The 14,249-nt window shown below is 39.0% G+C and overlaps 1 protein-coding gene across 1 annotated transcript in view; it reads left to right on the forward strand.

The window, feature by feature from the left end:
• ep300b (EP300 lysine acetyltransferase b) overlaps positions 1 to 14,202 on the forward strand; it is a 42,485-nt gene extending 28,283 nt beyond the window's left edge. Inside the window, exons 19-30 of the mRNA XM_084135629.1 lie at positions 952 to 1,040; positions 3,833 to 3,913; positions 5,111 to 5,167; positions 5,285 to 5,362; positions 5,602 to 5,669; positions 5,918 to 6,068; positions 7,199 to 7,345; positions 7,477 to 7,756; positions 7,886 to 8,053; positions 9,454 to 9,615; positions 9,703 to 9,984; positions 10,114 to 14,202. Of these exons, the coding sequence (XP_083991755.1) occupies positions 952 to 1,040; positions 3,833 to 3,913; positions 5,111 to 5,167; positions 5,285 to 5,362; positions 5,602 to 5,669; positions 5,918 to 6,068; positions 7,199 to 7,345; positions 7,477 to 7,756; positions 7,886 to 8,053; positions 9,454 to 9,615; positions 9,703 to 9,984; positions 10,114 to 13,053 (4,503 nt within the window). The 3' untranslated portion in view covers positions 13,054 to 14,202. The remainder of the gene's footprint in view (positions 1 to 951; positions 1,041 to 3,832; positions 3,914 to 5,110; positions 5,168 to 5,284; positions 5,363 to 5,601; positions 5,670 to 5,917; positions 6,069 to 7,198; positions 7,346 to 7,476; positions 7,757 to 7,885; positions 8,054 to 9,453; positions 9,616 to 9,702; positions 9,985 to 10,113) is intronic.
• The last annotated feature ends 47 nt before the right edge of the window (positions 14,203 to 14,249 follow it).

Consider the following 14,249-nt stretch of genomic DNA (forward strand, 5'->3'; position numbering starts at 1 on the left):
ATTATTATTAGCAGTAATTCTTCCAGCAAGCAAAATTGAAATGCATTAAATGTATGTTAAATGCTTATTATTATCATTAATAATGTAAGTATATTACAATTACAATAAAAATTAAGTATATTGTAATATACTACCATTTAATACAGAAATGTCATAATTAACTCATTACTATGAAATATAAAATGATTCTTCCAGCAAGCAGTAGTTAATATTTGCCTTGAATGTATGTTATATGCATTATTGTGATATAACTGTGTAAATATGCATTATTATTATATAATTATAAATACTTGCTATTGTTATTTATTAATATGAATTACAATATACTACCATATTATACCAAACTTATTTAAAAAGATAACTATTAGTAGTATAATTGTTTTATTATTTACAGTAATTCTTCCAGCAAGCAAAATTGCAATGCATTAAATGTATGTTAAATGCGTATTATTATGAAATATACAGTGATTCTTCCAGCAAGCAGTTTAGTCAATACTTACCATAAATGTATGTTAAAAATGCATTACTATATGATTATAAATACTTACTATTCTTATTAAGTAATAAGATTATAATACACTATCATATAATACCAAACTTATTTTATAATAGACCTATTATTATTATTGTTAATTAACATACAATGATTTTTCCAGCAAGAAATGTATGTTAAATATGTACTATATTATTATAAATTGGTACTTTTTTTATTATTATACATTTTTGTTTTTAATATTTTTATTAAGTAGAAATATGGCAAAAGATGACATTTGTTATGTACAAAAGCATTATGCCACTTATTACAGTGTTTTTACCACGGTTAAGGTTGTTGTCGCATCGTGAGGTGGATTGTGGTTTATTGCTTTAATATCATTATCTGACCAAAAATAATGGAATATTGCAACTTTCTCTTTCTTTGATCCCCTTTATCCCTCTTTTTCCGTCTCTCAGTTGGAGTTTTCTCCTCAAACTCTATGCTGCTATGGCAAACAGCTGTGCACCATCCCCCGAGACGCTGCGTACTTCAGTTACCAGAACAGGTCAGTATTTTACACACTATACACTATATTCACACTACACACATAATCACTCACACCCTTTTCTTAATCCTATGCGGTATAATAGCCATTCAAATATTGAGTTCTCAATTATATTAGAGTAAGAATAACCACTTGATGGTTCAAAGTGACTTAAATTGGGTCTATAATTGTACATACAAACTGAAGCAAGTTATTATATTCATAAGAATAGTTATATCACAGTGAATGTGGCCTGATGGGTAATTTACTGACCTCATCAGGCATATCATCACACATTTGCATTTCAGCCTAAAATCAATTTCATGTGAAGCAGCGCAGCGGTAGAAGGAAGTGTTCTGAAAGTTTTCTGAACACTTTAATAAACACTTTAAGACACACACATTCAGATGTGATAGACGTTGTGTTTGTCTGTTAAAAGATTCAGGTGAGTATTTTTAAAGTGGTGAGAGGTGTGCTTTGTGAAAATGTAAATGCTGTTCTGCTTTGAGCACACATTTCCCACATCAGGGTGTTGTTGAATTTCAGGCCTCTTGATTTGACTTTCGGTGGCAAAATAGAGCACATTTCACTTCTCTGCTCTTTTCCTGATTTTAAATGGCCATTTTAAAGAGGGTCTTCAATTTTTGTCTCCAATTCTGTTTTGAGGTTTTCGTTGATGGTCTTGCAGTTAACTTTTATTGGCAGGTGTGTTGGCAAGTATTTGTGTTGATTTCCTCAGTTGGTAGCTACGAACTCAGAAAACAAAGTGCTAATAAGAAGGATGCACTTCCTCTAATGAAGTTAGTGAAAATCATTGCCAATTTTCTGACTTGCATCATCTTAGTCTTTGCCTGGCGATTAAGAGTTTTGCGGTTAGTATCTTTCACCAGAATTACAGGTTTCGGCGCATAAAAAAATATACATTTTTGTATTAATTTGGCTACTTTGGAGTTAATATGAAGCTCACTTTTCGTTGTATAAAAATTATACTAATGTATGTTAATGCTACTATAGTATTTTTAGCGCAATTTTCCACCGGACAAAATTGCGATTGTTAACTCATGATTTCTGTTCTGTCTGTGCGCACCAATCTTGCACTTCTATCTACTCCTCAACCAGACCACCTAGAGACTTCAGGTTTTCGGCATTATGTTAAGGAAGGTCTAATCTCGGGAACGCACAAAAAAAATCCAGGAAAAGATTTACTATCTCTTAGTGTTGTGATCCCATGAGGTCAGAAAATTGCGCTAAAACACTCAACGAGTTTTTATTACTTGTTTATTTTTATCAGCATAAAATCAATAATAATAATAATTATTAATAATATTATTTTTGGCTTTACGCAGATTTTAATTAAATATTTGTTATTTAAAATCCACAAAGGCAACAATGATGATAATAAAATTATGATTATTATTAAAACATTGAAAATAAATGTTTATATTATACATTTTTTAATGTTGTAGTAATGATGATGATAATCAAAATAATATTATGTAACATAACATTAATTTGTTTTTATTTATATATATATATATATTTACATACACACATAGTAAAACATTGAAAATGTTACATTATAACCAATTACACTGTGTTAAGCTTTTACTTTTTTTATTTTACAAATAATAAAAATGATGTAATATAACAACATTAATTTGTGTTGTTGTTATATTATTTTGATAATTAATCCTATTAAAAATAAAAGGTTATAACATAAACGGGATGGTGTTGTTATAATTTATTATTATTTTTAGTAAAACATTGAAAATATTATTTAATAACAATTACATTTGTTATAAGCTTTTATTTTTTATATATTTTAATAATAAAAAATGTAAATTAACATTAAATTATTACATTTGGATTTGTTATTAAAATGGTGCACAATATTCTTACATTAAAAATAAAAGGCTGTAACGTAACAACACTGTTATTAATATTATGTAATTGCATTGCCTTTAATGCTGCATTTAAATAAATAAATTCGTATGATGACCATGTCAAATCTCAATGGTCTTTATGCAAAATATCCTTTTTTTATAGTGATTTTTAGGGCGTCATGTGACTGGGATATGTTTTTTTGAGATTGACACAAAGTATAATATTAAAATTTCTGAAAATTGGCTAGTTCTTTCACAAGAGTTCATGCTGCCAACTTCAGGGTGTACTAACTGTTCATCTGTCACACATTTTGTTTTGGTAATGAATCTTGGGACCCTCTTTAAAATGCACTGGAAGGATGATGGGTCTCTGTTGCTCCTGTTCTCATTCTTCTCATTCACTCTGTCCATTGTTGTCCCTCGCTCCTCTGGGCGTCACGGTTGTTTTGGAGCTCAGTGGACGTGAGGGAAGACCGTCTATGCTTTGCCTCGGCTTCCTGCTCTCTCTCTCTTTTGGTTTCATTTACTACTTCTACATCTGACCCACCCCTCCACCTGTCCAACACTTAGCTCTTTGTCCCTCATAACGGTTTTGTTTCTCACACTTTTTTAAAATATTCATTCTGCCCTCCTCCTCCCCCCTTTCTCTCCCTCCTTTTTTAACGCTTGTGATGTCTGCATTGGCCTGCTTTGATGTGACCAATCATCCGCTCCGAAATTTACACGCAACCAATCAATCAATCTGCCCACACAAAATCCCTGCTTCATGATTGGCTGCTCCCGGCGACGAACCTGCCTTCTCCTGTGTGTGCGCCTGTCTCCTGGCCTGCCCTGCCCTGATTGGTGCCTGCTTCCACGTGCCCTCACTGTGATTGGCTGTGCTCTTGGCGAACGGTCTAGTTCACCCAAATATGGGCTTCTTGCTGACAGGTACCACTTCTGTGAGAAGTGTTTCAACGAAATCCAGGGGGAGAATGTATCCCTGGGGGACGATCCAACCCAGCCTCAAACGTGAGTAACCCATCTACAAGTTTGTGTTTCGATCTTCTGCTTTATTGTTATTGCCATGACGTTATTCCTAGGGCTGGGCGATATGGCCAGAAAATCATATCTCTGTATTTTTTGGTTAAATGGCGATATACGATATATATCTTGGTACTTTCTACATTTTTCTATTTGGATAAAGAAAATCTGTATTTATAAAAAAAAAAAAAATATATATATATATATATATATATATATATATATATATATATATATATATATATATATATATATATATAATATATATATTTCACATCCTGCCCAATGATATCCTACAAACAATGTTGATATTGAAGGATATGGAAACAAATATAGTGAATGTAGGTTATGCAATATATTATGTGCAAAAAGGTGGTTAAAATCACATTACATTCTAACATTGTAACATTACAATCTGAAAACAAAAATAATGCTTTTGTTTTTAAATTGATTAAAGGCTAAACTAAAAATGAAAATAAAAACAAAAGCACAAACGTATTATATTAGCCTGCATTTGATTACCCCATTATAATGGTCACTTTCATAAAAATATACTTGTAGGTTTAAAATTCTCCAACAACAAATATTTTAGCAATATGTATATTTTAGTCAGAATTATTGCGCTACTTATTCTATTGTGCTCCGTCTGATTGGTGCGCATGCGCGTGGCGGAGCTCATTCACGGAAGCTTGAATTTTAGCGGAGATTCACTTGCAGAAGCTCGTCCTCTCCTGACAGTGAAATACACATATTTGTTTGACTCAAACTCATTAAACAGTGCAAGTATTTATCTGTCAGTCAGCAACAGTATCTGTCAGAGCATCTGACAGGGCAAGCTGCTTAAAACTTGTTAACTATATCTTACCAGTTATTTTGAAGCCCTTAATATAAGCTTGTGTCATGTTTAGGACAAACTGTACTAAGTACTTTCTCTGCAGGAGCTCACACTGCGTCCTCAGCTATTTTTCAGATGTGCTCATATCAAACTACTGTATCGATATAAACGGTATTGCCTCATTCCAAATCGTTTAAAAAGATTATATCGATATATCGTATGAACTCGATATACCGCCCAGCCCTAGTTATTCCTCAGTATCTCTTACCGTTGAGCATTTGTTCAGTGATTCTCATGACCCACTCGATTGGGCGGCCTCCTCTTCTCTGTCTCTCGTTTTCTCTTCTCAGGTCCATCAATAAAGATCAGTTTCAAAGGAAAAAGAATGACACCCTCGACCCCGAACTGTATGTTTGCTTTTTTTCATATTTGCTCGCTCCGAATGTCTCAACTCAAGTTTGCTTGTAGTCACAGCGTGGATTTGTTGTTGTCGTCTGACCTTTGTTTACGCTCCTCTTCCTCAGACTGATGGAATGTGGCGACTGTGGTCGAAAAATGCATCAGATATGCGTTCTGCACAATGAGACAATTTGGCCAGCAGGGTGAGCTACTTTTATTTGACACTTTCTACTTCAAAATAGGGCTAAAAAAAACCTCTTAATAAATGGAGTCAACAAATGGTCAGTGAATGTAAGGATTTCAAAATTTTTTTTTTTGAAAACTTAATATAAAGTCAGCCTTTTTAATTTATGTATAGAGCAAAAAATATCAGCATAACCAGAGATCTGACACAGCTTTCTGTTTTCAAATGTCCCTCTCTCCCTTAATCCCATCCATTCAGGTTTGTTTGTGGAGGCTGTCTGAAAAAAGCCAATGCAACAAGGAAGGAGAATAAATACTGTGCAAAGAGTAAGTGTGTGCTTTAAAAACTGCAATCCCCAAAATTGCTTTTGCTTATAGAATGCCATTCTTGACCAATCAAGTATTGCAGGGAGCCATGTAATAAAATATATATATATATATATATATATATATAGGCAGATCTTGAGTGTGACTATGCAGTGTTGCACTGTTTTATACCAGATTTTCATGCTGTACTATAAAATGCTATATTTGTATTATTTTAAATTCCATGCTCTACTTTCTCTTTATCCCAGGGCTTCCTCAGACAAAGCTTGGTAACTACCTGGAGACACGAGTGAATGACTATCTGAAGCGTCATACTCATCCAGAATCTGGTGATGTCACCATCCGTGTGGTCCACGTCTCTGATAAAGTAGTGGAGGTCAAACCTGGCATGAAGTCCAGGTGAGGGACAGTGCAGAGATTTATGTTGTTATGTTGAATTTGGAACTTTTTGCTTTATTTCATGTGATTTTTATTATATTTGTGATTATTATGAAACACGACAATGTTCCATAACCTTACATGCAGTAATACATTTGTTCACACAATGATTTTGTCATTGAAGGTCATCAAGTTGCTGTATTGTTGGTTGTAGTAGGTATTTACACTACTGAATGCCCTAACCAGTGTTATTTTAGTATAATTTATGTACTATTATTGTATTTATTAATATTTTGAATTTGCTTTTAGTTTTAGATTTTCAGTTGATTTTAGTTGATTTTTAGTTTCAGATTTTAGTTGAGGTTTTAGTCATTTTATTCTGTGCTTTTGTTTTCATTTTATTAGATTTTGTAATATTTCTTAGTTTCTATTTATTTTTATTTGTTTATTTCAGGCAACATTTCTTTAAGTTGAATTTTTTTAAATTTAATATTTGTTTTATTTCAGATTTATTTCTGATTAACAAAACATGTTTTTTAGTTTTAATTAACAATAACAACTCATCTTTGAACGTTATTGGACTGCAATAGCTTTTGAAAATCTAGTCATAGGTGAGGATTTGCCTGTAAAAGAAGGAAAAAAAAAGTTTCTCTTGACAAGAAATCAGTTTGAGGGGAAAGTGCTTTTAAAAAAAAAAGCACTGCATCATGAAAAAAAAAGACTGACTATCAATGCATGAATCAAACTCTTGTAATGCCAAAAACAAACTCTTGATTTTCCATACTAAAGCTTAACATCTTTGCTTGCACTCAAATGTCTCAGAGGAGGCATTTTTTTTTCTTTTTTTACTGATTTTAAGTTGGACACAACTACCTTGCATTGCCATCATTAAAATGTAATGACTTCAGAATGCTTTGACTTCTTCAAATCACTTCTAAACTAAAGGCCTTTAGGCAGATGAAAAAACAACATTGCAATACCCAAGTTTGTATAGTATATTGATGGAAAGTGGATTAATGCATGGATCTTTGATTCAGTAACTGTAAAAATTCCAGATACCTCATTCCTTTATGATAGTGTCTTTTTCAGAAATGATCTTTTTAATGGTCACCATGAAAATATCTAAAACGTGTACTGTCTTTCTATTACAGGTTTGTTGATAGTGGCGAGATGTCAGAGTCATTCCCGTACAGGACAAAAGCTCTGTTTGCATTTGAGGATATTGACGGAACAGATGTCTGCTTCTTTGGAATGCACGTGCAAGAATACGGCTCCGACTGTCCTCAGCCCAATCAAAGGTTAAAAAAACAAAGACGCACATGCACACACCGAATCTTCTGGCATGTGCACATGGATGGCATTACAAAGGGGTCTGAGAAACTCAAGTAACTTTGTGATCGATATCCTCTGTCTTTCTCTCTCCTTGCAGACGTGTGTACATCTCCTATCTAGACAGTGTGCACTTTTTCCAACCCCGTCACCTGAGAACAGGAGTCTATCATGAGATCCTCATTGGATACTTAGAGTACGTTAAAAAAATGGGGTTTGTCACTGGCCACATCTGGGCTTGCCCACCAAGCGAGGGTGACGACTACATCTTCCACTGCCACCCATCGGATCAGAAGATTCCCAAACCCAAACGCTTACAAGAGTGGTACAAGAAAATGCTTGACAAAGCAGTATCTGAGAGAATTGTACACGACTACAAGGTACTGTAACAGCTGTACTTCTGATTGACAATAAAAGAAGTTTATAGTTGAAGTCAGCATACTGCACAATTGTCTTTTCCTTGTTACTTCTAGTCATTTACTAATTATTGCATGCTTCTCCTCACCTAGGACATTTTCAAGCAGGCAACAGAGGATCGTCTGACCAGTGCAAAGGAGCTCCCATATTTTGAAGGTGATTTTTGGCCTAATGTGTTGGAGGAAAGTATTAAAGAGCTGGAACAGGAGGAGGAAGAACGGAAGAGAGAGGAGAACAACACCTCTAGTGAAAGCATTGATGTAAGTAATTGACCAAATTTGTAACCTGTACTCAAGTGCCAAAGGAAAATATTTGTTGGGCATAACATTTCTACCATCAACAAACTAAGTAACTTTTAAAGTACATCTAGAAAACTGAGCAACTGAACACATCCTTTGGGTGTTTTAGCCAGCTACCCAGCAAACACATTTGCGTTGTGTCAACGTCTGTGGCACGTTGCATTTCTGCTATGGCAACGTCGCTGTCTAGGTGCTCGCAACATTGTAACAACGTAGAATTGTAAGACGTGCCAGGGCTGTAGCAACGTTGTTGCGCGACATTCAGCAACTGAGAGAAGACGTTCTGGCCATTTTTTTTTAATGCTAGATATAGATAGCATTTATCTATAGCCATTCAGCATGTTTTGTGGTTAATTGTTAATTAGTCATAAGTTAAAAAATTATATACTTTCTAAATATTGTTTATCCCTATTATTATTTATGGGCCTAACAGTAAATTCATTATAATCAACATCTGCAAGTGTACACTTTGAAGAGTAAAAATGACATAAAAGGTTACCTAATTCAACTTTATTAAAACTGCATATGGTAATCAAATTGCACTTCCAAAAGTCATACATTTGTGAGAAAACAACACAGGGAGTGGATTAACGTTAACTAGCATGAGCAGACATGAGAAAATTTTGCAAAGAAATGAATGAGATGACAAATGAAAGGAAAAAATAAACAGTTGTGCGAGCAGTTACAAATACTTTTTTTCTCTGTGCGTTTCCAAAAAAAGGAAAAAGCATTTAAGTGCAACAAGTAGGCTACGCTCTGAAATCAATTACTCATCATTAAAGTAATTTTGGCTTCATACTTTTGGCATAAAGTTATTAAATATTTGTCATACCTGACCAGAAGATGTTCAAATAAATGTCACATTAGACAAGGAAGTTGTAGGTTGTGTTTGAATAATTACGTATCTTATTTAGCTGAGGTAAATTAAACGCAATTCTCACGTATGGATTGCTCGATGAAGAATGAGAGATGGCCCAATGGTCAGTTGAAATTTAAAAGGCTGATTTTCGCGCTTCAGGACAGTGACGAGTACATATGTCGTCCAGTGGTAGTCCAGACACCCTAGGCACAACCTTAAGCAATGACCCTGAAAGGTGGTTCAATGTCAACATTGTGACAATGCTGTAACAACCTTCACCACACAACGTAGTTATAGCAACCTTTTGGTCATGTTGTTAAAACGTTGTTAGAAGGTTGGGTACGTTGTGCCAACGTTCTGTGTTTGCTGGGTACTGTCCTCACTTGTTTTTGACTAGATGGTAGAGTTAATTCTGGTGCAGCTGCTTTAACACTTAATATTTATTCTTAAAACTTAACTCTTATAACTTAATGCTTAAGATGAATGTCTTTTGACCATCTAGGCAACCAATGGAGACAGCAAGAATGCCAAAAAAAAGAACAGCAAGAAGACTAGCAAAAACAAAGGCAGCTTGAGCCGATCCAATAAAAAGAAACCAGGCATGCCAAATGTCTCTAATGATCTATCCCAAAAACTCTATGCCACAATGGAGAAACACAAAGAGGTATGTAGCTCCCACAAACATTTGAAGCTTTTGTCATTACATGTTTGGGCCAAACTCACAAATGTCAACACTCTGCTTAATTTCAAGGTTTTCTTTGTTATTCGTCTCATTGCTGGCCCTTCTGCCAATTCCCTTCCGCCCATTTTGGACCCTGACCCCCTGATGGCCTGTGATCTGATGGACGGACGAGACGCTTTCCTAACAATTGCACGAGACAAGCACCTTGAATTCAGCTCGCTGAGGCGGGGCAAATGGAGCACCATGTGTATGCTAGTAGAACTACACAATCAGAGCCAGGACCGCTTTGTCTACACGTGCAATGAATGCAAGCACCACGTTGAGACACGCTTCCACTGCACTGTTTGTGAGGTAAGAAATATCAGGAGGGATTGTACTTTGATTGTCAGTGAAGAGGTTTCAAAAAATACTGCATTAAGGGACTTTGATGTTGGATAAAACACTGCAAATTTTTTAACTATCCTTTTTTCCCTTTTATAGGATTATGATCTTTGCATCACTTGCTACAACACCAAGGGCCATGAACATAAGATGGAGAAACTTGGACTGGGTCTTGATGATGAGAGCAACAACCAAGCTGCAGCTTCCACTCAGAACCCTGGTGACTCGCGTCGTCTCAGCATCCAGCGCTGCATCCAGTCACTGGTGCATGCTTGCCAGTGTCGCAATGCTAATTGCTCTCTGCCATCTTGCCAGAAAATGAAGAGAGTGGTGCAACACACTAAGGGCTGCAAGCGCAAGACCAATGGTGGCTGTCCCATCTGTAAGCAACTCATTGCACTATGTTGCTATCATGCCAAGCACTGCCAGGAAAACAAGTGTCCTGTGCCCTTCTGTCTCAACATCAAGCACAAGCTTCGTCAGCAGCAGCTGCAACACAGGCTGCAGCAAGCGCAAATGCTGCGTAGACGTATGGCCACCATGCAGCGAGTAGGGCAGCCACCACCATGTGGAGGTGGGCCGCCTGGAGGTCTTCCATCACCTGGCAACAATGGGGCCACAGGTCCTAGCACACCAACATCGGTCGGTACACAGCCTACAACGCCTCAGACACCCACACAGCTGACACCGAACCTTACGTCTCAGCCCCAGCCTGGTGTAGGTGGTGTCCCAGCTGGAGCTCCCCAGCATCCTCCTCAGCATCCCATCCACCACCAGTATCAGCAGATGCCAGGTGCAGGCGGGATGATGACCTCACCACAGCACCAAATGGTTCCTCAGCAAACTTTGGGGCAAGTCCCGCATCCACACAATCAATATGGTCCCCATTCCACAGGTCCCTCTCCAAATCCACAGTCCCAGGGTAAACCAGGCCTTGGCCATGCGACTCCTCCACAACTCCCTAGCAACCCAGGCACAGCACCTATGTCCCAGCAACAGCAACCTTCAGGTCCTCCGCCTGCAGCTGTGGAGATAGCCATGAAGATTCAGCAAGTGGCAGATGCACAGCGAAAGATGGCACAGGTTCAGTTGCTACAGAGACAGGCTGCGCAAGCTGGCATGATGCCACAGCACCAACAGCCACAGGGACAAATGGGAGTAGCCCACCCTGGTATTGGCATGGTAGGGCCACAAGGGTTAGCCCCACAGGCACAAACATCAGTGAACAGGGTGCAGATGGAGCAGCAGCAAGGACCTCAGGGAATGATGGTGGGATCTGGGCCCATGCAGCAGCAGCAGCCTCAACAGGCAGGTGTGCAAGGTCAGATGCCACCACAAATGCATCTACAGCAGCCGAGAATGAACCCACCACTTCAGCCTCAGCATCAACAGTGGGCAGGGCAGGGTATGCCAGCCCAGCAGAGACCTTCCATGATGGCTCAGCCGGGAATGGTTACAATGCAGCCCCAACCACAGCAGCAACAACCACAACAAATGCAACAACAGCAAGCACCCCAAATGCCAAATCGAAATGCCTTGATGAGTATGGTGCAGGCTGGTCTGCAGAGTGGCGTAGCAAGCGGGGCAGCAGCTGGCAATCTGCCCCAGGGAGCCCTGCAGGAACTTTTGCGGACCCTGCGATCTCCAAGCTCTCCCCTACAGCAGCAGCAAGTTCTCAACATTCTTCGGTCTAGCCCACAGTTAATGGCAGCATTTATCAAGCAACGGGTTCACAAGTATAAAGGAGGTACAGGTGGCCCTGCTGGACCACAGGGAGGACCAGGACCTATGGGAGGTCAACCAGTGGGTGTTCAGGCTGGGGTGCCCCAGCCTGGCATGCACCTTGGACAGGGTGTTAACATGCAGACTCAACTTTCTCAGATCCAACAGCAGCAGCAAATGCAACAGCGCCCGCTATTGCAACAGCAGCAGCAAATGCAACAGCGCCCGCTACTGCAACAGCAGCAGCAAATGCAACAGCGCCCGTTATTGCAACAGCAGCAGCAAATGCAACAGCGCCCGTTACTGCAACAACAGCAGCAGCAAGTCACTGCCTTGCAGCAGCAACAACAGCAGCAGCAACAGCAAGGTATTCAGGGCCAGGGGGCTCCAAACATGGCCAACATAAATCCACAGTTCAGAGATCTGGTTATGAGAAGGCAACAGCAACTACAGTTTCAGCAGCAGCAGCAACAACAACAACAACAACAGCAACAACAACAACAGCAGCAGCAGCATCAAATGAGCAATCATGCTACATTTCAACAGCAGCAAGGGTACATGGGTCAGCAGGGTAACATGCAAGTCCCACCAGGAGGCCAACCACTACAAGGGGTGCAACCTGGCCAGTCGCAGAGTTTTCCAGGAAATCCTGCACAACAGCAAGCTGCAGCTGCAGCTGCCTTGCAACAGAGACTTGCACAGCAACACCAGCTACAGATGCAACAGCAGCAGAATGCGGCATCACAGGGTGCCGACATGGGGCCTGGAGGAGGTCCACAGCCCACACAAGGAGGTCCCGGTCTTCAGACATCACAGGTATTATTGCAACAGGCCTTGCATCAGCGTCTGCTTCAGGCGCAGCAACATCATCTCAGTGGCACCTCACCGGCACAACAGAACAACCCCATGAGCCCGCAGCAACAGATGTCTCAGTCGCCCCATTTGCAAGGCCAACAGCTCTCATCCTCCCTCAGCAACCAGGTTTGTTCCCCTCAGCCCTCCCCACGACCCCAGTCCCAGCCACCTCACTCAAGTCCGTCCCCGCGCCTGCAACCACAGCCCTCGCCCCACCACATCTCGCCTCAGACCCAGACGGGTTCACCGCATCCCAGCCACCTTCAGCAGCATCACTCAGGCATGGTTCCACCTCCCCAACAGCCTCAGCACAACTCTAAAGACCCAGGCGGATTTGGTGCAGATCAGAATGCCATGTTGTCTCAGCTCAGTGGCATGGCAGGACTCCATGGACCTGGAGCTAATGATATGCTTCCACCTAGTAGCCAGGACCTTGGCATTAACATGAATCTAACCCTTTAGACATCATATAGTTATTATGAAATTTACAAAACCTCACCCGAGACAGTGTTAGCTTTTTTATACTGCAAAGATACTTGCTTTGAAGATGGACCCTCCTATGAGAGATAGCAAATATTCGACACAAATAATTATGGGGTGTTTTTTTTCTTTTGCCAGTTGTGTACAAAGAGAGGATTGTTTCTCAGCCTCAGAGAACAAACCACAAGTAATATTTTCAATGTCACGTCCAGGGGAGTACTTTTTCCTTTTTCAAGATATATTTTTTAAGATTTTAAAAGTGGTATAAAATTAAAGTGCAAATGACTAAGGACTTTTTTTTATATATATATATTTGACCATGTACCAGTCTCTGTTATGTGTTTTACAGTCATATGGATCATTTCAAATGTTGTGATGCCTAAATTGTTATTATAATTATCTCTCAACATCATGCATATCTTCCTTGTAAATTTTGAGTTTTGCATTTTATTTATTCTAGCTTTTTCATTTGTTCATGATGGATTTTGTTCATGTGTGTTCCCAGAGACTGCTACAGTTCACATAGAATATATTTTTGTTAATACCTATTAAGATGGGGAGCTATTCCTTTACTTTAGCTGGAGATTTAGGTTATTGAGTATAATATAAATTACAGTGTTGGGGGATCGGGTTTGGTGTGCGCTCTGCTGCCCAATGGATCTTATTTCATGCCATATTGGAAATTCCATTGGACATCACTGCTTTGCAACAGGACAAGTTCTTGGACGCACAACACCCACCCTCAGAATGTGTGTGCACTCCTTAAAAGACTTACTGGATAGTGGAGGTGTCTGTACAGGTTGGATGAAAGTTTGTGTATGTATGTGTATGTATGTGTGTGTGTGTGTGTGTGTGTATTGGATGTGGTGCTGGAATTCATCTGCTCACGCCAATGTCATATTGAGCAGCGTTTCACATATGAACTGTATGGTGCCGTGAAACGATGAAGATGAGCGACAGGCCACTGATTTCACAAATTTCATCCTTCAGTACCACTCCTAATTTTTCTCCACTTCCAGAATTTTCTTTGCTCTGAACTTTGGGAGTTTAATTTGAATATTTTGTACTGTACAAAGGAAACACAAACTGTGGACTTCTTACTTTTTTTTAATAAAATGAAGATAAATTTAATTTATTGGTCATGTATTATTGGGGATTATTTGAAGATTACAATTTTT

This window comes from Abramis brama (genome assembly GCF_963993115.1).
Source record: "Abramis brama genome assembly, chromosome: 1".
NCBI lineage: Eukaryota > Metazoa > Chordata > Actinopteri > Cypriniformes > Leuciscidae > Abramis > Abramis brama.